Source organism: Polypterus senegalus, chromosome 9 (genome assembly GCF_016835505.1).
Source record: "Polypterus senegalus isolate Bchr_013 chromosome 9, ASM1683550v1, whole genome shotgun sequence".
NCBI classification, from domain to species: Eukaryota; Metazoa; Chordata; class Cladistia; order Polypteriformes; family Polypteridae; genus Polypterus; species Polypterus senegalus.
Genome location: NC_053162.1, coordinates 1,518,869 through 1,545,957, shown reverse-complemented (window position 1 = coordinate 1,545,957; position 27,089 = coordinate 1,518,869). Strand labels below are relative to the sequence as shown.

At 45.1% G+C, this 27,089-nt stretch overlaps 1 protein-coding gene across 2 annotated transcripts in view; it reads left to right on the top strand.

The window, feature by feature from the left end:
* The window catches only part of lrrc8aa (leucine rich repeat containing 8 VRAC subunit Aa), a 43,198-nt gene extending 26,029 nt beyond the window's left edge, over positions 1-17,169 (top strand). For both annotated transcript variants that reach the window (XM_039762589.1, XM_039762590.1), the window contains exons 3-4: positions 8,099-10,250; positions 15,299-17,169. In XM_039762589.1, coding sequence (XP_039618523.1) covers positions 8,106-10,250; positions 15,299-15,574 — 2,421 coding nt within the window. In that variant the 5' untranslated portion in view covers positions 8,099-8,105 and the 3' untranslated portion in view covers positions 15,575-17,169. The remainder of the gene's footprint in view (positions 1-8,098; positions 10,251-15,298) is intronic.
* Positions 17,170-27,089: the final 9,920 nt, after the last annotated feature.

The window sequence follows — 27,089 nt, the reverse complement described above, 5'->3', positions numbered from 1 at the left end:
TTAAACTGTGCATTCTATGGTATAATTAACTATTTTTGTGCTTTAAAAATCTTTAAAAAAAATATATTTACATACAGTTTGTACGGTCTGGAACGGATTAATTGAATTTACATACAATCCTGTGGGGGAAATTAGTTCGGCTCGCGACCAAATCGGGTTGCCACCAGAGTTTTGGAACGAATTACAGTCGTGAAGTCGTGACCTGAGGTTTCACTGTATTGATTTTAACGCTGCATTAATTGTGGCGGAGTTTGTACTCCAGAGAGGAATGACGCACTCGCCCTCAGCAGCACGAGGAGGTATGAAGTAATAAGTGTGTTAGTTTGATACGTCACTGTGCTCTGAGCAGATCTATCTTATAAATCCGCCTTTTTCTACTCGCGTGCACAGTTGACACAGAGTCAGATTTGGCACAAGCGTTAGAAGACAAGACAGTTTGAGACAACTGGAGGACGTCAGAGTCAGCATGACATCGTCTCCTCTGTGCCTTGTTTAGAATGGCATGATTTACCCAAGTGAGGGCCTGCACATGGAGAAAGAGTGTAAAGCCTTGGCACATTACCCGGCACACCTCTGAAGCCGACAGACGGTTGGGAGATAACGTCGCCCGATGCTGAAAATCCTTCCAACGCATTGACGAAAATGGGAGGCTGTACACATCGGACCCCCACTCCCAAACTGGGTACTTGCCATCGGCTTCCTTCGTCTGTTATGCAGCATAAAAGCCGCCATTAAAGAAAGCGAAGTGATTTCTTACCGCTGTATCACTAAGGGAGGGGCATCGCCTTTTTATCCAACCTGCTATATCCTAAACTACAGGGTCACGGGGAGTCTGCAGGAGCCAATCCCAGCCAACACAGGGTGCAAGGCAGGAAACAAACCCCGGGCAGGGCACCAGCCCACCACAGGGCCCACCCACACACCAAGCACCCACACTTGGGACAATTTAGGATCGCCAATCCACCTAACCTGCATGTCTTTGGACTGTGGGAGGAAACCGGAGTGCCCGGAGGAAACCCACGCAGACACGGGGAGAACATGCAAACTCCACACACGGAGGACCTGGGAAGTGAACTCAGCTCTCTTTACTACGAGGCAGCAGTGCTACCACTGTGCCACTGTGCCACCCATCGCCACCTTCTATAATATCTGTATAGATTGGGGTTACGTAACACGCCACACTTATAAAAGAACTCATTCCCAGGGATGGATACAGTCGCCCAGCTAAGAACTTTTCTGTTAGCTGAGTGGCTTTGCGTGCCCATTTGTTGATGGCTCGCGACCTCGCAGCAAATACGAGGAGACGTTTATTACATCAGCACGCCCGTTTATCCTGGTGAAGCTTTTTTTATTTAGAATATTTTTTTGCACACACGTTCAGTTTGCCACCATTACTATAATAAGACATCTAGCACAAAAGCGTACCGCGAACACGGGGGTGGGATTGGGGGCGTGTAAAGCGGGCGGAGTCAAAAGAGCGGCCTCGGAATGTCTCGGGTCGCTGAATCTGTCCGAGGCCTAAAACTGTCCTGACTGCAGCTGGACTCTCTTGACTCTTTGCCCAAAGAAACCTCTTAATTGCCCCTCCAAACCCTTTGTGGATAAAGTTTTGTGGACTGCCGAGTCAAAAGTGGAACTTTTTGGACGTCGCAGTCCCGTAACACCAACGCACCTTTCCACGATAAGAAGTTCACGCCCGCAGTCGGGTATCATGGTGGTGGTACAGGGGTGTGGAAATCAAATTTTTTTTCTACTTGTCCGCCAGTTAAATTCACTTGCCCATAAATAAATAACAAAAGTGAAAAATAGTTTTATTGATACCGAAACTGCCTTCCATTTTCGGGAGTAATATTTTGCCACCTTGCTCTAGAACATTCTATAAAAGATCCCGTTATCATTTGAACTCCCTAATAAACGATGCCTTCATTTTAGCTACGTAACATTACAGTTACATAACAGAGCACTGGCCCGATTCATGTTCTTCAGCTTTTGTCTTGCAACATCTTCTCCCCCAAGAATCTTTGCCACCTCAGACAGCATGGGCTGAACTGCATGGTTCCTGGACTGATGGTGCGACTTTTCAGGTTTTTTCTGAGTGATTCAGAATTCCACAGCTGGTCATGGGTCAGACTCTTCTAAAGTAGCCGTATTGAACAGCCTAGCGGAACGCTCCGCCTCTTTAGAAAACGCTTTTCTTACTTTTAGACTCCTGCTTTGACATGCAGGCAATGTGTTTCGCAGACCGCTGATGCGACAGTAGTGTGTCTTTTCTGTCGACTTTCTTGCCGGTAAATAATGTGGATGTTTTGTCGGCAATAAGTGGATACCGACGGCAAATTTGGCAAAAAAACGGAGTCCGTGTCGCCTGCATTTACTCACGGAAACTCTTTGAGCCATTGCAATTGAAAAGAGCGCTTTCGTCTTTTATCGTACTCGCGGCCCCTTTCAGCTTTTGTTTTTCTTTTCTTGCCCTCATTGTCAGGTTTTTTCAGGGCCTCTTGTGCCAGTTTTAATCAAGAATCGATCCATTTCTCATCCGTAGCGAGAAAAACGTGCTTACTGCAGTGCATTATGGGTTACGCAGGTAATTCCTAATGACGTATTTCAAATTCCGCAAGATGGTACATTTCCAAAGAAGTAAATATTACCGATGTTGTCGGGGGGGGGGAAAAATAATCGCGTCTAAGTGAAGATTTTTGTAGAGATTTCATAACATTTGGAAACCATTCGAATGTTTTCTTTATTTTTAATAAACTGACAGCGCGAAACCGTTTTTTTATTTTTATTTTTATATGAACAATTCTCTAATCAAAAACGATCTGTACACAGCTCTTCAAAATTGATGTTGTCACGCAATAAATTTCTTAACTCCTCAATATATCACAACCTACACGAAATCGCAAATTTCAGGAAAGATTAAGAGCCTAACAAGCTTTGTTACGTGGTGAAAACATTTGCATTGTAAGTAAAATGACCGCATTTTTATGTAGAAACAACGAATTTTATCAATAATATATAAACGTTCTTGATTATAATGAAAAATCATCAGATTACATTGTAATGTCAGCAGGAAAATAAATGACCGCATCTCCAAATAGTCGGGTAAAATACTTGTGTAAGACCGTAAGAGGGCTTCCAAATCAGCCGTCATTTTGTAGACAATATTGAAGACCAATCGGAGACATGAAGAACATGCCTAAGTAGACTGTTTCCGCACAAAGTACGTACCCAAATGTTTCAAATTGGAACGTAGTGGTAGAAATGTGCCCTGCAAAGCACATAGAATTCTTTTTTTCACCAGAAAATGGCACGTGTCCGCGGACAACTGAAACCAGAGAAACACACTTGTCCAACAACGGTCAATTTACCCGCGTCGGACGAGTCGGGCGCTGGATTTCTGCACCCCTGCAGTCGCTGGGATGCTGTGAGGAGCCTTTGCTGCTCCAGAGCCTGAGTGACTTGCCATGAATAAGGGAAGCAGGAATTCGGAAGGCACTGAAGGAGAATGCCTGGTCATCCGCCTGTGATTGACCTGAAGCTCAAGCCCAGTTGAGTTGTAGAGTAGGACAAAGCACAAGAGCGAGACCACTTCTGGTTTTGGAGAGTCCTAGTCAAAGTGCTGCCCTGGAACCCCTTTGAGATGTTGTGGTGGGACCCCACATGGGCAGCTCATAGGGAGAAACCCGCCAGTGTGGCTCAAATGAACAATTCTATAGAGAAGACTGGGCCATAATGTCTCCACGGCAATGGCAAAGACCCAAGTATTAAGTTCGGGTGCAATTAGTTTTTCACACGGGGATACGGGTGCTGATGAACTTTGTTCCTTGAATAAATCAAATGATCATTTAAAATGTTGGCATTGTGTTTACTCGGGTCGTCTCTTCTGTTCTGCTAAAATAGTTTGGAGATCAGAAACAGTCAAGTGATACAAATAAGCAAGAGCAGGGGACATCAGAAAGGTCCAAATACTTTTTCACAGCACTGTCACCATGTCATTCCTTTGTCTTTCATTGCCTGCCTTGTAGGTGACCCTAACTAACTATGGGACGCTGTGACCAAGTTGTTTGAACGCCTGATGTCTGTGCCAGGGCCGCAACTCTAACTGCACTCAGTGTGACACGGGTTCCTGTGCCAGTTTACTATAGTAGAATAAAAAGCAGAAGCTGCTGGAGTCGGCTGCCCGTCGTGGTTACCCAGTTAACTGTTTAAGCTGCGGCCCGTCTGGAGCCCATGTGTTCACCGGCTGTGGCGGTCCTGTCGTGGGAAGCACTCATTTCACTCTTGTGACTCATTGTGTACTCTGGTGACACATGTACGCAGAACACTTTGTCTTGGTAATCTTTTGTGTGGCAGGCTGGGCGCAGGAAGCGTTGTTCTTCCTCTGCTGTAACATTTTTTTGAAGGTGAGTCGCTTCTCTTTGAATGACTTTTTATGCCTGGCCAGTAAATGGAGAAATGGCAAGTTCAGTCACTGCTATTGAGTCCATGCTGGATGTGGCAGGTCACGTCACCGATGTGAGACGTCCCGTGACAACAAAAAAAATAAATAAATGTGACTGTTGGCATGAAGGCGTTTGAGTTGTGCCAGTGTCAGTTTAACGTAAGTGGATCCAAAACGCTTGGGGGAATTGGCACGTCCTTTACATCCAAAAGTATTGTGACTGGGTGAGGCAGAATTACATGAGAGTGTCGGGGCACCAACTGGGTCTGAAGGTGTAATTGGCACCAAACAACAAACTAGAACTGCTTGATGGCACCTGCAACAGAAAATGATAGCATGTTGGCTGGTTCTTCTTGGGGAGGTTCATGTATGGTGTAAGAGCTCGCCCCACACTAAGTTCAGGTCCAAAAGCTGGCGACCTCTTCTGATTACGGTCAGGTTGGTATAGTGTCCTGGCCAGCTCGGGGTCCTTAAGTCAGGTCAGTTGCCCTCTCCTGGTGGCCACGCGGAGCTGCAGGTGGAAAGAGAGAAACTGCTAGTGTGAGCGCCCCCTCTCGTCCCATAGTGGTACCGCTTACCTCGGCAGAAGCAGGGCTGTGATCCCAGGCACGTACGCCTCACACCGTGCACTTAATAATAATTAGCAGGAAGTACCCTCGTTGTTAACCTGGCTACACGAAAACAAGAAGTTGTTCCAAATTCCTCCTTTTTCAGTACACAAGAGCAACATCAATCTCTCCCGGGATAGGAAACCTGGTCTGCTCCGTGACAGGCAAGAGTGCCACCAGCACACTACCGAGCCGCCTCTTAACGTGTCACCTGCTTAGTAGGGCTATCAAATCGCACAAACGTGAGGGCTCAGATACTCGTATTTAAAAATAAGCAAACATTCTAAAATATTCACACCTAGAATAAAAGGTTTCAGTTTTACATTTGTATTATGCTTCATTCTTATTAATAGTTTAGTGTCTTTGCTCGTGAAGTGTTTGCCAGTTATGCAGCGTGTGTGATGCTCCTTCACAAGAGTGAGATTTTCTGTGTATGGAACGTGATGTGATCAGAGAGACGAGTGGAATGGGGGGACACTTCACGTGCCTGTAATGCGCATATGAAACCCGTACAAGATCACTCACGGTTACAAAAACACGTTATTTTAGTCCTCCGCATCCTTCCCTCTCCTTGAGGCCTCCAGACTGTCACGTGCCATTCTGGTGCAGTCGGTGCCCATCTGTATTTTATAGAACTTGTGGCACGACGGGTCTATTCATGTTTCACAAACGGAGTTACTCAATGCACTAAACGCTGCATTGTAATGATCTTTAAGGATTCCTTCCTCATTATATTTTTTACTTACTTAAAAATTCTGCTACTAAGTTTAAAAAAAAAAAAGTACAAAGAAAAATTTCAAAACAGATCCCAAGAAGTGTAGGTTATAGTTTAAAAAGGAAGTTCAGGTGTGCGGAGCGGCCTGATTTGACAAGTTTGACAAGGAGCGGGATGCTGGTGGTCAAAGAGTAGCACGCAGGATTCTTTTCCTCATTTACAAATGCAGCAAAAACATCACACACATAACTGCACCACTCCTTGTTCTGGTTTACTTTTGTTTTAGGAATTCTGTGCAGCCTCCAGAAGACGCACGTTGGTTGAGGTAGCTAAGGGTGTTTTTCTGACACTAAAACTGATTTTTTTAAAAGACGTTCTAAAGAAAAATCAGAAATATGGCAGCTGTGTTCAATGAGAAAGAAATCGATCTTTTGTTTGCTACTGTGGTCAGCAGTTTTAATATAAAACGACAGCCAATCAGGGATCTCCTTTTCAAGAGTGAAACGTGACAGGATCAGGAGCAAAATGATACGTCTAGGGTGCTGTAGATGTGTTTAAAATCTGACTCTAGTACGCCTGATCACTAAAAAGCAGAGCAATAACGGTACACAAATGTGTCCGGTTTATAAATGACGATACAAGCTAATGATCAAAAATGAAGTGATGTGCAAAAGTACTGCAGGTACACAAAGCCAACGTTAGTGTGACATAAGAAATAAATAAAAAGGACTGTTCTTTTATAATCGAATGTCCATGTTTGCTTCTCGATTTATATTTGAACTAGCCAACCCGCGGCGTACCATACACCACATAATCAGGCCAGTTTTTTAATGATTTTTCAGCACAAGGAGAAAATGAACATTTGAAAAATCGGTAATGTAATAAATCAGCAAGAAAAGCAACATTGTAACAATGCACGGAACGAACCAACACCCAATCGTCTGTGACTGAAAACTGGCGGACCGCCATCGCGCCCTGCCTGCTCATGTGCCCACCTCGTCACTCGAGTCGTCGTCGTCTTTGCACAGTCCACATGCACCCGTGACTCACGTAGACATTTCATTGCTCTGTGCGGTTTTGGCTGCTTTTCTATATATAATCCACCAAGACACCCGACCACGGTAGTAGCGCGAATTGCTGTATGTAGCGTGTAAAACAGTTTGCTACGGTGCACGCGGTCGTACGTCGTAACCGAACACTCGGTTTTCAAAGACTGCTTACTTCATTGTGTTTTAACCTCGGTTGTAAAGGATTGTTTTAAGGATCCCATGGGATACCCCTCGCAAACCGTTTCACGCGCTGCATATGGCGACTCGCCTCCGCTAGGAACATGCCTCTATGAACAGTCAACATGGCCTCTACGGCAGACGAATATAAATGACGCCTTTTTTCTGTGTCGTCGCGTCCGAGTTGGTGGGCGTGGCTCTGCGAGTTGTCGTCGTATCCAATGGTCTTGGGGTTGGTGGGCATGGCTCCTTCCTGCATGCGCCATATGTGTCTTACTTGTCGGCGGCTTAGTGAATCCACGCCCCTTCCGGAGTGCTTTCCATGGGTGTCTTGCCTTAGTGAATTATATTTATATAGATTGTGATGTTTTCCATGGCGGGCCTCGTTGTGGACGTAGAGTCAGAACTCAAAGGTCGTGGTTAATGGGACGTTACAGATGTCACAATCAGACTTCAGTTATACACTCTTAAGGAGATAATACCCGGCTCTTTAAGTCGTATCCGTAAACGCGGACAACTAGGAAATGTATGAGCCGACCTTTATACCGTTGCCCGTTTTTCAATCAGATGTCAACGTTTACCTTTGAACGCTTGCTGATTCATTTGCCCTATAATCAGTTTTTTTCATTTAGATTCAAAATTATTTTCGATTAGTGATGTTCGTTCTGACAACCCTTGTACTTGGTAGATATAAGTGAGTATTAAAACTTTTAAACGTTTCTCATGTATGTTGTTTTGTCTCCTTATTTTGATAGCTTTATCAAGTTAAGTTGGGATACCAACATAAAACACCTTTTCTGGTAGATCACGAAACAAAGCCTGTATCTGGACAATGTGTTTGGTCCCCTAGAGGCGGCGTTGTTCGGCGGGCTGGTGACGTGCCTTCAGTCAGCTTGTGCAGACTCGTCAAGTGCGTCCCTTGGTTTAGTGTGTTGTCTTTGATGCCTCTGCTCATTCCATTTTAGTTGTCACTGCATCATTACATTTTACCATTGTAGCTGCTCCGGTGGCTCTGATTCGCTGTTGAATTTTATTTTTGTGACATTCTCATTCTTCTCTCAGGTTCTAACACTCCAATGTCCTCTTTCCTTTGTTTCTCATTTTGCAGGTAGACAATGATTCCCATTACTGAACTGCGGTACTTTGCTGACACCCAGCCAGCATACCGAATCCTCAAGCCATGGTGGGACGTCTTCACCGACTACATCTCTATCGTCATGCTGATGATCGCAGTCTTTGGCGGAACTCTGCAGGTCACCCAAGACAAGATGATCTGCCTGCCATGCAAGTGGGTCGTGAACAAGTCGTGCGACGATACCGTGAGGCTGCCGGCAGATCAGTTCCCCAACTCCACGGTGCCAACTGGCTCTCCATTTCCAGAGCCTAAAGGGATTAAGTACGACCTTGATCGGCATCAGTATAATTATGTAGATGCCGTGTGCTATGAGAACAAGCTGCACTGGTTTGCCAAATACTTCCCTTACTTAGTTTTGTTGCACACACTCATCTTCCTGGCATGCAGCAACTTCTGGTTCAAGTTCCCCAGGACTAGCTCCAAGCTTGAGCACTTTGTGTCCATCCTCCTGAAGTGCTTTGACTCTCCCTGGACCTCGCGTGCTTTGTCGGAGACCGTAGTGGAGGAGAGTGACCCAAAGCCGGCCTTTGGGAAGATGAATGGCTCGATGGACAAAAAGGCCTCTTCTGTCAGTGAGGACGTGGAAGCCACTGTCCCTATGCTCCAGAGGACTAAGTCTCGGATTGAGCAAGGCATTGTGGACCGTTCGGAGACTGGCGTCTTAGACAAAAAGGAAGGGGAGCAGGCCAAAGCCCTTTTTGAGAAAGTCAAGAAGTTCCGCACTCACGTGGAAGAGGGTGACATTGTCTATCGACTGTACATCAGGCAGACCATCATTAAAGTGATCAAGTTCATATTGATCATTTGCTACACGGGCTACTATGTCAGCAACATCAAGTTTGATGTAGACTGCAGTGTTGACATTGAGAACCTCACGGGTTACCGCATGTACCGCTGTGCCCACCCATTGGCTACCCTCTTCAAAATCTTGGCCTCCTTCTATATTAGCCTGGTTGTGGTCTATGGCTTGATCTGCATGTACACCTTGTGCTGGATGCTCCGTCGCTCACTCAAGAAATACTCTTTTGAGTCCATCCGAGAAGAGAGCAGCTACAGTGACATCCCTGACGTGAAGAACGACTTTGCGTTCATGCTGCATATGATAGACCAGTATGACCCTCTCTACTCCAAACGCTTTGCCATTTTCCTCTCGGAGGTCAGCGAGAACAAACTGCGGCAGCTGAATCTCAACAACGAATGGACGCTGGATAAGCTACGACAGAGGATTACTAAGAATGCCCAAGAGAAGCTAGAACTTCACCTCTTCATGCTAAGTGGGATTCCCGACACTGTGTTTGACCTCCTTGAGCTTGAGGTCCTAAAGCTGGAGCTCATTCCAGACGTTACCATCCCACCTACAATTGCCCAACTGTCAAACCTCAAGGAACTTTGGCTTTATCACACTCCGGCCAAAATTGAGGCTCCAGCTCTTGCCTTTCTGAGGGAGAACCTCCGGTCTTTGCATATCAAGTTCACTGACATAAAAGAAATTCCCCTGTGGATTTACAGCTTGAAGAACCTGATGGAGCTCCACCTGACCGGGAACCTGAGCGCTGACAACAACCGCTACATTGTCATCGATGGCTTGCGAGAACTGAAAAGACTGAAGGTCTTAAGGTTGAAGAGCAACTTGACCAAGCTGCCTCAGGTTGTGACCGACGTGGGCGTTCACTTGCAGAAGCTATCCATTAACAACGAGGGCACGAAACTCATGGTCCTCAACAGTCTGAAGAAGATGGTTAACTTGACTGAGCTGGAACTCATTCGTTGCGACCTGGAGCGAATCCCTCACTCAATATTCAGCCTTCACAACCTCCAGGAGATTGACCTGAAAGACAACAATCTGAAGACCATTGAAGAGATCATCAGCTTCCAGCACCTCCACCGACTTGTATGCCTTAAACTCTGGTACAACCAAATTGCCTACATACCCATCCAGATTGGCACACTCACCAACCTGGAGCGGCTTTATCTGAACCGGAACAAGATCGACAAGATTCCTAGCCAGCTCTTCTTCTGTCGCAAGCTGCGCTACCTGGACCTAAGCCACAATAATCTCACCTCGATCCCAGCTGACATTGGGTTCCTGCAGAACCTTCAGTATTTTGCTGTCACGGCGAACCGAGTAAGTCACATGACATTGTCGTTTTGAGATTAGTTGATGACCTGCTAGTGAAGTCCATGAAGATCACGAATATCTGAGATCTCCTGTCGTAGTCTTCAGGTGTCCAGAATTTCGAGGTCTAACTGCCTAGCGTTGGTGTTCATTCTCATAAATCAATTTCGGGCAAAGATGAGATGTAGCGTAGCAGTGAAGAGAGTTGAGCTAACTTACTGGTGGTGGAAAGTGTCCCTGGGTTCAGTGTCAGAGAGTTATTGTTGCAGATGAGGATTTATTTACATTTAAGTAAAATATTCCAATGCATATTTCATTTTTTCTTTAAGAACTGCTATTTTTTATTGAAACGCACACATCATGCATTGCCAAACGTGTCTCGGTCTGCTTGTCCTCACTCACCTTTGAGCCAAGATTCACTCATGGTTGTCTCCAGATGTGTGTCTCGTATCTCCGGCTCTGTGAGGACCACTCTTCTACTAACAGTGGAACAATTTTATTGTTAATTATTTGTATTTATGCAGTTTGGATTGTTTTTGTGTCACGGTCCCCCCGGCGTTTTGTAGTTTCCAAGTCATTACGGTGTTGTGCTCTGAGGAAGGTGGCATCACATTCACATTGTGTGGTAAAATCATCGCGGTATCCGTGATAAAACATGGCAGCATCAGACTATGAAAGCTGGAGTGTGTACCTGCGTGACAGTTCAGGGAACGGCATTCTTACTGTTTGTTCGTCTTAGCGTTTTATATTTTTTTGAACAAAAGTTTTAGTGTGTTACGTTGTTCGCCTTTGACGGCTCAACACAGGGTGAGTCAAAATGATGTTAACATTTGAATGGCGGAAACAATTTATTTACAAAACAGACTTGATATGTGCGAGATGATTTACAGGAATGTTTCAACCTGTCTGCCATCACGTTCAACACACAAAACCCAACGAGCAACAGCACCATTTAAAGCCCGGACACGCATTTCACGTGGAATAGAGGACACCACAGTCCGCATTCTGTCCTTCAGGTCATTGATGTCACAAACTTTCACAGGGGCGTCAAATCAGGGGAGTGTGGAGGCCATGACCGTGGAAATCGACCTGGAATGGCGTGTTCGAGATCAAAAGAATCCATTAGTGTTAACGTCATTTTGACTCGCCCTGTATTTGCTCGATGAAGGGGAGGTGGGAATTTCATCCCGAAGGGTTATCAGCAGAAGAAATGAGTACAACTGAGAAACAACGAAGTGAAACGAATTAACGTGACAATTGACGATTGGTTACACAGCAAATTGGTTAAATGCGTATCAATAGACTCTGCTGAAACAGAGGGGGGCAGAGCCCCCTAGTTATGTTAAAAAAATAAAATAAGCCACAAATGCGCAGGGAGCTCTTTACTCTGCAATGGTAGGGAGAACAAGAGCAGTGACGTGGCTGGTAAGTTATCCGCTGCTCCCCAAACTTGGTGCGTATTGCGCCTCTCATTTTGTTTTTCTCTACTGTGGTTACCGTGAAGCCTGCAAACACCAAAGTTAAAATGAGGGTACTAATAAAATCACGTGAATGCTTAAAGTCACCAGAATGAAGTGTATGAATGTTGAGGATCGACTGAACTTCTTGCTTAAATAAACGCTTGTCAGAAATGAGAGGAGTGCATGTAAGTGAAGTGCGTTATGCAAATGTAGACTTTTGACGTAAAACACAAGGCTCTCGGCCAATGAATGAGGGGGAGGCGGGTCTTCATGTCAGGTGTCCAAATTAAACTGAATGTGCTTCCGGTAGTTCATATGTAACAATATCTAAGCGTAGAATACACGAGTGTTAGATTACGAGAGCATACAACAGGATAACAGACATGGATTATGCAACTTGACATTTTTCTAGGAGTATTTTAATATTGTTACCTCTTGTTAGCCCCCCAGTTACATCAGAAACTTTATCTCTGTTGACCACGAAATGTTTCCTTGGCTATCACTACAAATAATGCAGTGTAAGCAGCAGATTAAAAAAAGCCCAGTTTTTGGTGGTGTTTTGTCTCGGTGGAGTTCTCTTTTACTCGACTTTCCCTTTTTGTATTATTAATGTGTAGCCTTTGTCAGAAGACCTCAAATCTCACAGACTCACCACTCTTCATAAGGTGTCGTACTTTATAACTTCTCCCCATCTTCCCTTCTATATCTGTAACCTTAGGCGATTAGGTGTAGTAAAAGACAAGCAGGAGTTAAGTTACACGTTAAATAATGTAGGATTGAGAATATTCATAAATAATGACAATAGGCAAAGTACAAGTGAATCCTGGCAACCATACAACCTGATAAATGGTGATGTGTAGTTTCAGACTTGTTAGTTTCTTTAAATGTCTCCAGCTAAGTCCTCATTTGTGGTCAGCTTTCTTCAGAGCAGGCCGCATGCCTGTCTCAGTATGGCTGCCAAGCTGCGCTCTTCATTGTGTTGTCCTTTTGAGTTCATGGTGGGTGAGTGAGAGAGAGAGAAGGAGGGAGGGGTAAAGCAAGCAAATGTATAGATTTTCTGTCTAACCCCTCCAGCCAATAAGGCGTTGTGGTACTTAAAGACTTCTGATACAAGCCATAATTCAGACCAATGGGGGCACAGAGTACCTTCACACCTGCCACCTCCCAAAACCATTTGCCAGCTGGGCAGTCTGGCTTTCCTGTGGGGGTTGATTGAGAGGGTTCTGCAGAGAATCACTGGCCATACTGGTTTTTAGGCCCTTTTCTCCTGACCCTGTCGTAAAATTACAAAGAGACTCGGTCCTAAAAGGGTACTTAACCATATAAATACAGACATACAAAATATTTATCAACTTTTATGCAAAATTTCACACCACATCAGGTGGCAATTCCATTAAGGGTCCATTCTGACCAAGTGTTGCAGTTAACGGAATGTGCCGTTTATTCAGATCTTCTGCTCTCCCATCCTGCTTTGCTAAAACTCCTATCAGACCAAGAAATCGGGACAGCTGTTTGCTGATGGGTAAGGGTCAGATCCCCTGAATCCCCTCTTCTTTTTCCCTATTTTTTTATTTCTAAATATTTTATTAAAAGAGCTTCTCCTTGAAAAAAGGCAGGTGGCTGTGTTATCTAGCTAGCTTGTCATCCTTTTATCTGTCACTGTCACAAAAAACAAAAACAAGCAACTGAATTAAAATGAAGTAAAGGACGCAAAACGTGCAGAGACTAAAAATGTCACTAAAAAGAAGCACCCGTCCCTCCGTTTTCAGGCTAAAGTCACAACCCTAACAAACGGGAGGACTTGGAGGAGATGTACGGTGACAATGCGTTGACGTGCTGACTCCAGACACACTGTGGCATTTTTAGCCCCGTGTCCTTTTTTTTTTTTTGTCTCCTCCCTTTTCTAGGCATCAGTCCAGGGCAGTAATACGACAAGCGGAAGTCTCCTGAACTTGGATTGTTCCCTGCTCTTTGGCTGGCGGCTCCCTCCCCCTCCCTCCACACACACACACACACACACACACACACATCATTCTGCCAGTCTGTAAACAAATGTGGCTTCCCTAACACGCGTCTGGACTTCCAGACCCTCTTGAGCCAGCTGGCATGAATTTCTGTTTGGAGCTCAGCATGTGTTGAGTGTGCTCTTTTGGGTGGGACTTTCCTGAACTCGACTTAAGTCGCTTGATTGTAGCACTCTCTGTGTCTCGTGTGTGTGTGTGTGTGTGTGTTCTGGCCAGTTGTTTTTCCTTTCACCCTGCGACTTCCTTGCTGTTCTGGTTTTCTGTCTCCAAGAGGAAATGTCAATCCCGCCTCCCAGTTAACTACTGCCAGTTTTCTTCCGCCACCCACTGTGCCCCACCCATGTTACTTGCTTTGTTTATGATCCTCTTTAATTTAGTTGTTTGTGGCAAACAGTTGGGCAGACCTGCGCTGGAGCCATGAAGACAGCGCCACTCAAAGGCTTCATGCGGCCTCACAGATTTACAGAACTACACCCTTGGCTGGGTTGTCTTCTTCCCATCTGTTATGCCGTTCAACTCGACTTGATGTCAAGTTATGCACAATTTTTGCACCCCCAAATAGTTTTTTTTTTCCCCACTAGTCCTGAATAAAAGCTACTTTGGACCATATTTGTGCAGGACATTGCACTTTTATGATAAAGAGATGTAATCAGAAGGACTTGAAGTTGTGCAGGCCACATCAGCTGACCCTCAAGCACCTTTTATTGTCACTTGACATACTTGTCACTATACAGTTGGCACAGTACATAGAGAAATGAAATCGTGTTCCTCCTGGACCCCACGGTGCCACACAGAACTACAGGAAAACGACACATTTTAATATAAAGTGCATGTGGGTGAGTCTGTGCTGACATTGAGGGAGGACAGTGACAGTGCAGGGACAGCCAGGGGTACAAATGAAGACAGTGCAGCGCCGAGCAGAACACATTTATGATATCTAAAGGCGCAAAAAAGTAGCAGATTGTGCCAAAATGTGCCCATCTCCTAATAATAGAAGGAACAGATGTAAAGATGAAGAAGGTAAGAGCGTAATCTACTGTCTATATGTATATATATAAAGTCAATTTATGTTCCAGCATCACGTCTGAACGAATCGAGCGATTTTCATGAAACTTGGTACACGTGTTCCTCATTGGTCGACTATAAATACTGGAGGGTGAAATCAGCCGTAACCCACCCCCTTCTGGGTAGTGTGGGGGTGATCTTGCGGTCTTGGATGCCTGTTATCATCCAGTTGACACTCGGAACAACCACCAGAGGGCGAACTGGAGGCGACTGCCAGCCTTCTGTATGTTTGAGCGCCACCACCGCTGCCACGCCCGCCCGCCCGCCTGTTGCTTTTCAAATTAAGTGGAGTTGGCCATTTTTTTGGTAGCGGTGCTGTTGCTTCACCGTTATTTACCGAAAGTCTGACGGTCTGCCCACCGTGAGCAGATTGTCCAGATGCTTTATTTTCCTTTATTATTCTGTTATCACAAGTGGACAGCTGGCAGCTGATGAAGTGTTTTTTGTTTTCTCTGTGTCAGAAAGTTGCAGCCACGTAGCAATCCTCTTGTTCTTTTCTGTCTTGCAGATCGAGGCCCTGCCACCCGAGCTGTTCCAGTGTAAAAAGCTGCGGACCCTCAACCTGGGGAATAACTGCCTTCAGTCTCTTCCGTCTCGTTTCGGGGAGCTCACCAACCTCACGCAGCTCGAGCTGAGGGGGAACCGGCTGGAGTGTCTCCCGGTCGAGCTCGGCGAGTGTCGCTTGCTCAAGCGCAGCGGCGTCATCGTCGAGGAGGACCTGTTCAACACTCTACCCTCAGAGGTCAAGGAGCAACTGTGGCGGGCAGACAAGGAGCAAGCCTGAGCCAAGCCGGGGCCAGACGGGGTGGGAGGAAAGGAGCAATAAAATGAACAAAAACTCCCACTGGCAGAAAGTGGAAGTGAAAAGAGAAGGAACTGCGTCGGTGTTTCTGGCTTCATTAGTCTGAGGAAGCTTTTCATTTATTCATAGCCTTGAGTGGCTGGAAACACTTAACGGGTTATGGTCTCCGTTCCACTTCAGTGCTTCTGGGAAATCTCGATAATCAGAAGCGAGTGTTCAGCTAAAGCTTTTATTGGCAGGGTGAGGAACAACAAAGCCTTTGAGTTGCACGCCTGCCGTTTGTGCGCAAAGGCTGAGTCCGTGTAAACAGCAATACGGCCGTCCCAAAGGCAGAGGTGGACGGCTTGGGGTCCCGAGGAGAGGATTTCAACCCCTACAGTCCATACGGTCACTTTTGGGCAAAGAACTAGAAGCGTAATCCTGAAGAAGACAAAGCCATGATTATCAAGCAGAACCTTTGAAATGCCCACACTACTGTGCCAGCTGCACAACACCCTACAGGCGTTCTCGAGAGACGGTGACACTCAAGTTTGTCATTCACATGTCAACGTGTTCTGGGTGACGACGTCGACTCACGTGATGCTAAATCTTTGGATTGCTTTTCTTGGGATTTGTTTTTTTGTTGGATCTTTTAAGGGGCAGTCAGAGAATTGATTGAAAGTGTGCCATCCATTCACTTTTTTTTCCAATTAGCAATATATTGAAATATTTGATGATGTAGCATTGGAAATACAAAAATTCGGTCACCTCACTCTTAATTACGACTTCATATTTTGCCAATATAAAAAATACTTTTGATTCTGAAGTCTGGCAAATGGCTCAAAAGTCGAGGAGTCGTCCACAGGTTGTCATGTTTGAATGTTTTTCCGTCTGTCGAGATCTCAGTTGCACAGCTCCCTTAAATTATGAGTTGTAGAAAACCAAAAGTTAAGATGAACGACGTCTGTATTCAATTTAAAGGGAAATTCAACAACACTAGAAGGCCCCTGTAAAGCTTTCCCGCTGTATTCAGCCGCTGTCTCCTTGAGCGACTCTCCACTGCGTTCAGACATTCGGACGAAAAATTCTGAGAAGCCGTCCGCCTCGCTGTGGAGTAACGTGAGCAGTCAAGTGGAGACTCGAGACGAGTCCGCATCGACACAAGTGGTTTCTTCATTTCGTTTTGGTGTTGGGTACGCCGTATGCGTATCTCCGAGAGGATTCTGCCTTTTTCCGTGACCTTTGGAGGTCAGAGCCCCGGTAACGGGATCATTTCACAGGCGGCCTGCTTTTCCAGATGTTTCAGACTTTTGTGACGAGCATTCAAGTCTCGAATTCCTCACTTCTGAGGGGATTCCGTGCAGCGTTTCTTGAGTGAGGGGTTTACGTCAAGGCCATTCATCTGAGAGTTCTTTGCTGTATTTCTTTCTTTCTTTTAGTCGGCTGCTTTTATTCAGTTCATGTTTTATTAATGGTAATGAATGTAGCCTAATGGTCAGCGTAGAAGCAGTCAGTGACAGATGTGAAGTGTTCACCTTGAGAAGCGAATCCTTCAGTCACTTTGATTTCTTTTACAAATAAATACAAATGATTCAAAGCCGTTTCTGTGTCGGTGTTTCGGGTCGAGGCTCCGCCCTCTTGTGCGTCTGGTATCCCCGCATGACTACTGAGCGCAGATCCCTGATCTCGGGCACCACCAGATAATCTTCTAGAGCGGGGGTCCTCAACGTCGGTCCTGGGGGCCCGCTGTGGCTGCAGGCTTTTGTCCCAAGTGGCTTCAATTATTAATTGGACTCCTGGGCTAATTAAGTGAATTGTGATTTACAAGGTTCTGTGTTGTGGGAAAAAATGAAGAAACTAGAAAACTAAGTTTGGAGAAAAACAAATATATATGTATATATGTCTATCTATTATAAAAGGAAATCCTGAGACGAGACGAGACGAGACTTTGGCCATGAGATTTGTTCAAGTCCCGCCCTCCTCTCAATCACGCCCTCTCACGGTCCTCTCGCCTCTCATTGGTGTAAATGCTTTTGTCAGACACACTTCCTGCGCTCTCAGCTCTTCTACATTTTTATGTTTTCCTCTGTGACAGATAGGGGGCGCTATCGCTAAACACCAGATAAAAGTCCAAAAGATGACCTTATTCTCATGTAACAGTGCACAAAGCACCCTCCTCTCCACTATACTCATTAATAAACACAATACTCTATAATAGCCAGTCCTCCACACTCCCAGACGCGTTGCCACCCTTCCACCCAGCTCAGCTCTCTCGTCTGGGAGCTCCCACAGTCCTTTTACATCTCCTGACCCAGAAGTGTTTCCAATCCCCAGGCCATGTGATCTCCTATCACTTCCGGGTCAGATAAAAAGTCCTTTTCTTTACCCTGGAAGCACATCATTCCCCTTGTCCATGTGACTCGGACGTACTTCCAGGGCGTAAGGCAAATACCCATCATTCCTCCCTGCAGCGTCTCCTAGTGGCCCCCATGGTATCCAGCAGGGCTGTGTATAAAAACTCCAGTGTCCATGATGACCTGCTGGTCTTCGGGGGACCTCCATACTGCAGGGAGGGCTCCACCTGGCGGCTTGGGGGTATTGGCCGGGATGAACAGCTGGCCGTACACCACACCTCACTTTAAGTTCCCAATAAAAGACGACTTATTGTGTCCAAATCTTATTGAAGAATTTCATCCCGAGGGTTATCAACAGAAGAAATTAATACACGGGCAGTCCTAGCAGCAAGAAACGATGAAGTCAAACGAATTAACATGAAAATTGTCGATCAGTTACACTGCAAATCGGTTAAATGCGTATCAATAGACTCTGCTGAAAGAGTTAGTGGTGATGGTACAGAAGAGGAAAACATCAACTTACAATATCACGAAGAATATCTACAACTATTAACACCGTCTGGTCTTCCAACGGCCGAATTACTGTAGAAAGAAGGACGTATCGTAATGTAATTGTGTAATTGATGTCTAAATAACGGGCTCTGCAATGGGACAAGATTAGTTGTATTCGAACAATTCTGACATGTAGAATTTTAACAGGTGACAATAAAAGTAATGAAGTACATGAAACACCCAAGGAGATCTGGATAAGCCATTTGTATTAAAACGTTTACAGTTTCCCGTTAGAAGACAATTAGCAAATCACAGGGACAAACGTTCGAAAAAGGTGGTTTATTTATTAGAGAGAAAGAAACGAAATTCACTCGCAGGCAGTTATATGTTGCGTTGTCGTGATGCATCAAAATAAAATTCAGTGCAATATTGACGAAAAGCTAATTCAAATATCGTTTTTACTGACGTTTTACAGTAAAAGTGTACGTTTCAAAAGTATTTACGTGTTCATTTCAAATCCAAACAGAACGAAAACGTATAACACAACGATATACCTCAAACGCAAAATGAAACATAATTTACTTTCAATTTATTACGTTTTCATATTTTGTACTTTGGTTAATTACTCGCTGTAATGTAAAATAGTTAGTTCTATTCTGCATAATTAACAATTGCCATGAAAATAACAATTTATTTTAATTTAAGCAACAGAGCTGTGAAGTGGGTAGCACATAGCGCCCGTCCAGAGGTTGGCGAGCAGGGGGCAGAGCCCCCCCAGTATATTGAAATGTACCAAGCAGTTATATGGGAATGATGTATTTTTGTTTCTTTTTAACAATATTTTCATCTCGATTCTTATTCTGTTTTTTGCCGGGTGTTCTAATTGTTTAATTAATTCATTGTTTTCTAATGAGGGGGTCTGACGCTGAGGCCTTTCATGATTCCGCGTTGTCTGCCTGGCTGTCTGCTCTGCCGGTTGTCAGTATAAAGATACACTGACGGGAGAAAAGGGCAAAATAGAAAGAAATCAACAAAAGGGAGGTAAGCATTGAAATCTCTAGCAAAAAATGGAAATCTTCCTAAATGTCTTATTAATGTAAAACATGCTGCGGTGCTTTCTTAATCTCTAAATGCCGCGGACTCGCTTATCACGAAATCTCCGTGAGGACTTGGGACCTGAAACTTGGAGTGTAGGGTACTCTCGGTCCACAGGTGCTCGCTAAGAAACGGTGTTAAGAATTTCGTGGTCTAAGCACAACATTTCTTACAGTTTTTTAGACCTGTTTGTCTGTCTGTCCGCTTTTCACGGATTTAGATCGTTTTTTTTTTCTTTTCTAGAATTTGCTTGAACATTCCGTTGACTTTATGACTTTCTCATTGCGCTAAGTATCAGAGTTCACTTGTGGTACCGATTTATTAGCGCGACTCCGAGAGAGACTCCTCGGGCTGCAGGCCGTCCTCACTCACACGCCACCCGCGGGGCGGAACCTTAACTCCGGCTTAGTTAGCAAACGAGAGAACTACTTCACGGATTTAGATCTGTTTTTTCTATAATTTGCTTGAACATTCCGGTTGATTTTGCGACTTCTCTCATCGCACTAAGAATCAGAGTTCGCTTGTAGGAGTGAGATATCGGTGCCAATCCGAGATGGAGGCTGTGGGCCGAGGGGAGGTGGAAGAGTGACGTCAGCAGTAGAGAGACGGGCGGGGCCTCCTCACTGTCCTGTGTCACTAATACGCCGGCGAAGCCACTGGGGACGGCTAGTGTAGAATAAGAGAAGAGAAAAACAATCCCAGCTAATTAATTGAGATGAGTGTTATCAGGTGGTGTCACCGATTATGAACCGGGTAAAAAAAGTCAAAACCTGCAGCCACAGTGGGCCCCCCAGGACCGACATTGAGAACCCCTGACCTTGAGGGTCTGGCTGCCATGGCTCAGATGTCTTAGGTTAGTAAAGGTAGATGGACGGTGTAGACCTCCTCATTACTTGTGACAAAGGCAAACTGAAAGCTCCAGTCCGTGCACAGAGCGCTCCGAGTGTCCTGCCCTGGATGTCGCCAGTGACCTGCTTTTTAAAGTCAGTTGTCACTCGGTCATTTATAACCCGTAAGTGACATGAAATACCGGGCTGCGTTTCTTTCCTGCCGTCTTTCATTTGCATTCTTGTCACTTCTCACTCGATTGTATTGTCAAATCCAGGCGACTTTGTACCGTCGGGTGGAAGATTTTAAAACAAAACATTAAAGCATTGGCTTCATCAAACAAGTTAAGTTTGGGCTGGAGACGCCGTAAATGAAATAATCACTTCTGGTGACAACTGGCGACACGTTCTCTTCCTGATTTAGTGGCACTGAGTCTTTTCTTCTGTCTGTGCCGTGTTATATTTGACTACTTGTGCCACTTTTACCTGCTGGATGCTGTTTTTGCCTCCGAACTCCCAATGTGACCCATCAGGCGCCAACCTGCTTGTGATGACAAGAAACGAGACTTCAGTCCCTTGGCCAGTGAGTCCGTATTAAGAAGGGGTGGAGGACCGGTGACAAGTGACAATGACGTGAATGGACCTTTGCATTATTGTGGGATGATTATACCTCGCCAAGTCGACTACTCTCGCACTGTAAGTTTAACACACACACACACACACACACACGCGGACCCTAAAGCACTCGTTGTAAGTGATACCCACACAGCTTGTCGCGCCATCGTGAACAACACATCGGTGTACCTGCGTATAACGTGACCCTTAAAAGCCCACACACCCTCGTCCCTAAGCTCACAGAGGATGCCACACCTTAGGTACCCACCAATGATGTGCTATTTGGCTCTGCTGTGAACGTCTCCTGCAGCCTGGTAACCCTGTGGGTCAGAAAGTGGCAATCTCAGCACGCCTGGCACTCTGTCTGCTTAACTACTGGAGTCACTCGAGATGGACAAGCCAAGTAGTATCTGGTAAGAAAACTGGAGTGACAGTAGCAGTGATAGAGTCCTAAATACAAAAGCAGCCGTGCAGTACTGTAATGTCAGAGAGCTCACCGAAGGTTAACAGCAAACGCAGAGTCAGCGTCCGAAGCGCCAGTCTGGTTCAAATGTAAGAGTCGTGCCGCTGCATGGACGTCGTTTTTGACGTGGCGTTGAGTGGAGGCTCTCTGTGTCTCTCACGCGGGACATTCTTTATGTCAAAAATCAAACCTTTGTGTTCGGGGCCTTGTGATGATGAGAGCAGCAGTGACTTCAGCGTCCGGCCCGCTGATTAGTAAAAGAATCGATGACATAAGCAGAACACTGGAAAAGCAGAATGAAAACCCTGTTAACGACTTCAAAACCTACAAATTCCCCACATAACTGCTTATTACATTTAAATACAAATCTTCCAGACTCGGTTTGTAATTTCTACATTGACTCCAAAGCACAGAAACTGGGAAGTAATAAGGACTCGCTTCATTAGGCTAAGAGTCCAATGACAAATGGAAGTTGGTGGGGTCCCCAGCACTAGGGCGGGGGTCTCTAACTGTGCACTGGTGACAGTCTCAGAACACGTCACGTAAAGAACGTGCTCTACATCTGCCTCAGCGCCGCCGCGGCCCCTCGACGTTCTTCTCCAACTCTACTTACTTTGACGCTTTGGTATCGACAGGTCCTGTTAAGGCGGAATTACGTCTTCCCTTGTTGGAAAGAAAAAAAAAATCAACTCTTTTTTTAGTGTAAAGAAGGACGTAAAAAAAAAAAAGAACATCAATTGCCGATGAGGTTTAGCAGGGTCTCCAACTCTGGGCCTGGAGGTCCGCAATGGCCGCAGGTTTTCATTCTAACCCTTTTCTTCATTAGTGAGCAGATGTTGCCTTCATTTTAATTGATGCACATCTTAAGACTCAGGCCCCTTAATTATTTCTTTTTTTTCTGTAATTGGCAGCCAAACAATATTAAGACACAAAATGAGCCAACAACCTGCGTCAATCACACAATAACTGAAAACAAAGGAAGGTCATGTTGACCTGCTCAGGTCCACCAAACATTTTGACAGCCCGCGCTCTTAAAAAAGGAAATGTCTGCCGCGGCCGAATGAGCGAGCGCCATGGAACGAAATAACGGCTTTAACCCTTTGAGGGCTGAATGTTTTTTTTTCCTGTGGTGGGTTGGCACCCTGCCCAGGATTGGTTCCTGCCTTGTGCCCTGTGTTGGCTGGGATTGGCTCCAGCGGACCCCCGTGACCCTGTCTTCGGATTCAGCGGGTTAGAAAATGGATGGATGGATGTTTTTTTTCTAAAGCACTCAGTTTTCTGAAAAAGCACACAAAGCGATGGTTTCACGCATACGTCAACATAAAATGTCTGCTGCTATGTGCCGTGGCTTCTGTTGGCGCATGTTCAGCATCTCTTTGGTGGCATTGGCTGTGTGGGGGCACAGGAATGTGTAGTGGGCCTGAGGCCTGGCTGTCTTAGCACAGCAGATGGGTGGCTGCAATGTGGTTTGTACCTCTTGACATCATAAGAGGTGGTCCTACCAGGCAAACATTTGTGTAGGCGCATCAGCTACACAAAAGTGTTCAACACTGCGATCAGATGACGCTGGCACCTCGTCTCCAGATCACTTGCGTCAAACTTGGATTCCGAAGTCAGAGTCCTGTTCAACGGAATTACGTAAAACGGAGTATGGAGTATTCTGCTTTGCACATTCGCCTTGGTGTCTCGCCAGATGTCGGTGCCACTTTACAGGTTGTTTGCTCTTCGCTACTCCTGCACGTGGCGGGCCCTAATCGAGGGCAAATCAACAAAGCTATGCCACTTTCCTCCTAGCAAAGAGGGTCAAACTAAAATGTAAGGGCGAGTTTTGTTGTTTGTCTACTCCTACATTTTGACAAAAGTCGACATCAGCCCTTATAGAGAGAGTGTATTGTATTGTATTGTATTGTGTTGACCCCCACTGCACGCCCAGCCCACCTGGACAGGGGTCTCTCTTTGAACTGCCTTTCCCGAGGTTTCTTCCTTTTTTTCGGGAGTTTTTCCTTGTCTTCTTAGAGAGTCAAGGCCGGGGGGCTGTCGAGAGGCCTGGTAAAGCCCATTGTGGCACTTTCTTGTGTGTTAATTAGCAATGAGAAGTGGCTTCAAATTAATAATCAGAATACATTGTATTTATATAGCGCCTTTCTCATGCTCAAGGCGCTGAATGAAAAAACTGAATGGAGTGAAGTTGGTTGGAGTTTGAGGCCCCAACTTAGTTGCTCATCTGTTGGCTCCCTCACGTCACATCAAATTTATGTTTAGGTGCCGTTTAAGGAAAAAAAAATCAATTCAGCGGACCGAGTCTCAAGAAAGTCCATGAAAATACAGCGGTACCTCGGAGTACGTCCTTAATCCCTTCCAGATCTGTTGACGTATACCAAACCAATTTTTCCCATAAGAAATACACTGTGTGCACAATTATTAGGCAAGTTGTATTTTTGAGGATTCATTTTAATATGGAACAAACACAGTGCTATCAGTCAATCCAAAATGTTAATAAACCTGAAACCTGAATGTTTCACAACGGAAATGTGAGTGTGAACATCATCAGGGGAATACATATGTGCGCACAATTATTAGGCAACTATTAGTGTGCAGATTTATTATGCAACTAAAGGAAAAATGAAAATTTTCCCATCTCACTTGTTTCTTTTCATCTGTTAGAGTGAGAATAATAAACAAACACCTCAAAATGTACAAATAAACATCTCTGACATTTCAAAACAAATCAATCAATCAATCAATGACCAATATAGCCACCCTTCTTTCCAATAACAGTCATAAGCCTTTCTTTCCATTCATGGAGTCTGTCAGTTTCTTGATCTGTTGACGGACGATCAGCTTTTTGTGGAGCAGTGACTACAGCCTCCCAGACACTCTTCAGAGAGGTGGATTGTTTTTCTCCCCCGTAAATCTAGCGTTTAAGAAGTGCCCACAAGTTCTCGATAGGGTTTAGGTCAGATGAGGAAGGGGGCCATGTCATTATTCCTTCATCTTTAAGGCCTTTACTGGCTGGCCACGCAGTGGAGAACTTCGATGCAAGTGATGGAGCATTGGCCTGCATAAAAATCATGGTCTTGTTCCTGTATCACTGTTTGAAGAAAGTGTCTTCAAAAAACTGGCAGTAGGTTTGGGAGTTGATTTTGAGTTCATCTTCAATGCTAAAAGGTCCAACTAGCTCATCTTTAAAAATACCAGCTCAAACGTTGGAGTGGAGCTCTGTGCCCATTACTGATCCACAGGTCCATCCATCTGGTCCATCAAGAGTCACTCTCATCACATCGGTCCATAAAACCTTTGACAAAAATCTGTCTTCAGATATTTCTTGGCCCAGTTTTGACGTTTCAACTTATGTTTCTTGTTCAGTGGTGGTTGGGTTTCAGCCCTCCTTACCTTGGCCATGTCTTTGAGCACTGAACACCTTGTACTTCTGGGCACTCCAGGTAGGTTGCAGCTCTGGAATATGAAAGTACTGGAGGATAATGGGTTCCTGGTAGCTTCACGTTTGATTCTTCTCAAATCTTTGGCAGCTAATTTGCGTCTTTTGTTCTCAACACGTTTATGGCGACCCTGTTGACTATTTGCAACAAAATGTTTGATGGTTCTGTGATCACACACCAATATCTTAGCAATTCCAAAAGTGCTGCATCCCTCTGAAAGACTTTTTACAATTTTTGACTTTTCAGAGTCAGTTAAATCTCTTTTTTGGCCCGTTTTGCCTGCCTAATAATTCTGCACACCTTGATATAGGGTGTTGATCTCCTTAGGCCACACCCTCCCTCATTACACAAATACACATCACCTGACGTGCTGAAATCCAATAAGCATTCAAGTTAATACAGCTTGGAGTTGGAATATACGTATAAAAATGATGATATGGTCAAAATACTCACTTGACTAATAATTGTGCACACAGTGTAAAGAGAAAATGATTAATCCGTTCCCATGAAAGCAAATCCTATTGTTACTGGCATATTATACTTTGATGGGGTTTTATAAAATAATTGAAACACTGCTTAATACTAAAAACATAAATACCAAAGCAAGTAGATGAAATAAATGAATGAATGTAACCTCACTTTACCTTTTAATAACGTCTTTGTTTTTCACAATCGTAGATATCGTCGTTCTCAGCATACAGCCAAGTCCCGGATACGCGTGCCACCCTCATACTTTTCACCTCCATGGTGATCCTAACCATTTTCTTTGTTGCTCGGCTCTTCTCATTAACTTTCTTAGAACTCACGGTTAATGAATTAACTAAAAATGTGTGCAAAAAAACACAAAACCGCGTGAAAATGATAGTTACAGCACGGGTTGTTCACTGAATGGTAGCAACTGGCGTAGTGACGCGCGTGGCCAGTCGTGGCTTTGTCTCGAGAGGTGAACCAGGGTAGCCTACGCGGTGTCGTGACTCATTTTGACCCATACGAGGTCCAGCACGCGAGTCGTATTCCAAGCAAAATGTTCCGCGTCCAAAGAGGACGTACGCCAAGTTGGAGTTATTGAAAGCGGACGTATACCGAGGTACCACTGTAACAGGGAATAGTTAATGAGCTGCAAAAACTGGTCACTGATCAAGAAAAGAGTTAGAATGAAAACCTGCGGCCACAGTAGCTGTCCAGACTGGAGCTGGAGACCCCCGGACTATAGTGGCCATTGTGAGGTACATAAAACAGGGAAATGAAATGAATTTAATAATAGAAGAGTGAAGTCTCAGAATCTGGTGTAGTAGCTGAGCCACTGATGGCCCATAATAAGTGCTGGAGCCCTGAACGCTGAAGGCTTTGTCACTACTGAGGTGATGCAGCCTGACACCACAAAAACACGTCATGTTCTCATTCATCTTCTTTCAGGCGGCTCCAGATAGGTGTAGCCGCAGCAGATCATCTTCTTCCACCTCTTCCTGTCCTCGTCATTGTGCTCTGTCACACGCGTCACCTGCATGTCCCCTCTCATCACCTCCTCTTAGGCCTTCCTCTTCTCCTCTTGCCTGGCAGCTCTATCCTTAGCACCCTTCTCTCATTATACCCCTCATCTCTCCTCTGCACAGGTCCAAACCGACGCCATCTCCCCTCTAATGTCCTCCTTGCTAATCCTGTTCATCCTCGTCACACCCAATGTAAGTCTTCGCATCTTCAACTCTGCCACCTCCAGCTCTGCCTCCTGCTTTCTGGTCTCGTTCTCATTCTTCTTCATACCAACTAGCAAAAATGGTTAAAAAGGAAAAGGTTTCAAGACTCTGTTAATAAATACAGTACATTGAACACGAGAGAGAACCACAAGAGCTGTTGATGCCCCTTTGGATTGACTAACTAATCTTTAAAGCCTACTGCGCATTGGGGCAGATCTGGCATCAGGGTGTTTCGGGGGCCTGACACAGCGTCTAAATGAAGTGATGGAGTGTGAGGAACGCCACGCTGCATCAAGTGACCCGGGGTCCACGCACTGCTTTGTTTAAACAGTTCTGATCGACGCTCCACTAAGGAGCCACGTCACCCAGGGGCCTACAGAGGTCTTCTTATCCCGTGGTTAATCAAATTTGCCCTTCGGTGATCCTCAAGACTTCTGGGGAAATATTCTCTGACAACAGCAAAGGCCGTAGGTCTTTATTATTTTATCTGGCGAGACCACAGCCTCGGGGGGGGTCCTTGATAAGCAACTGTCAGACA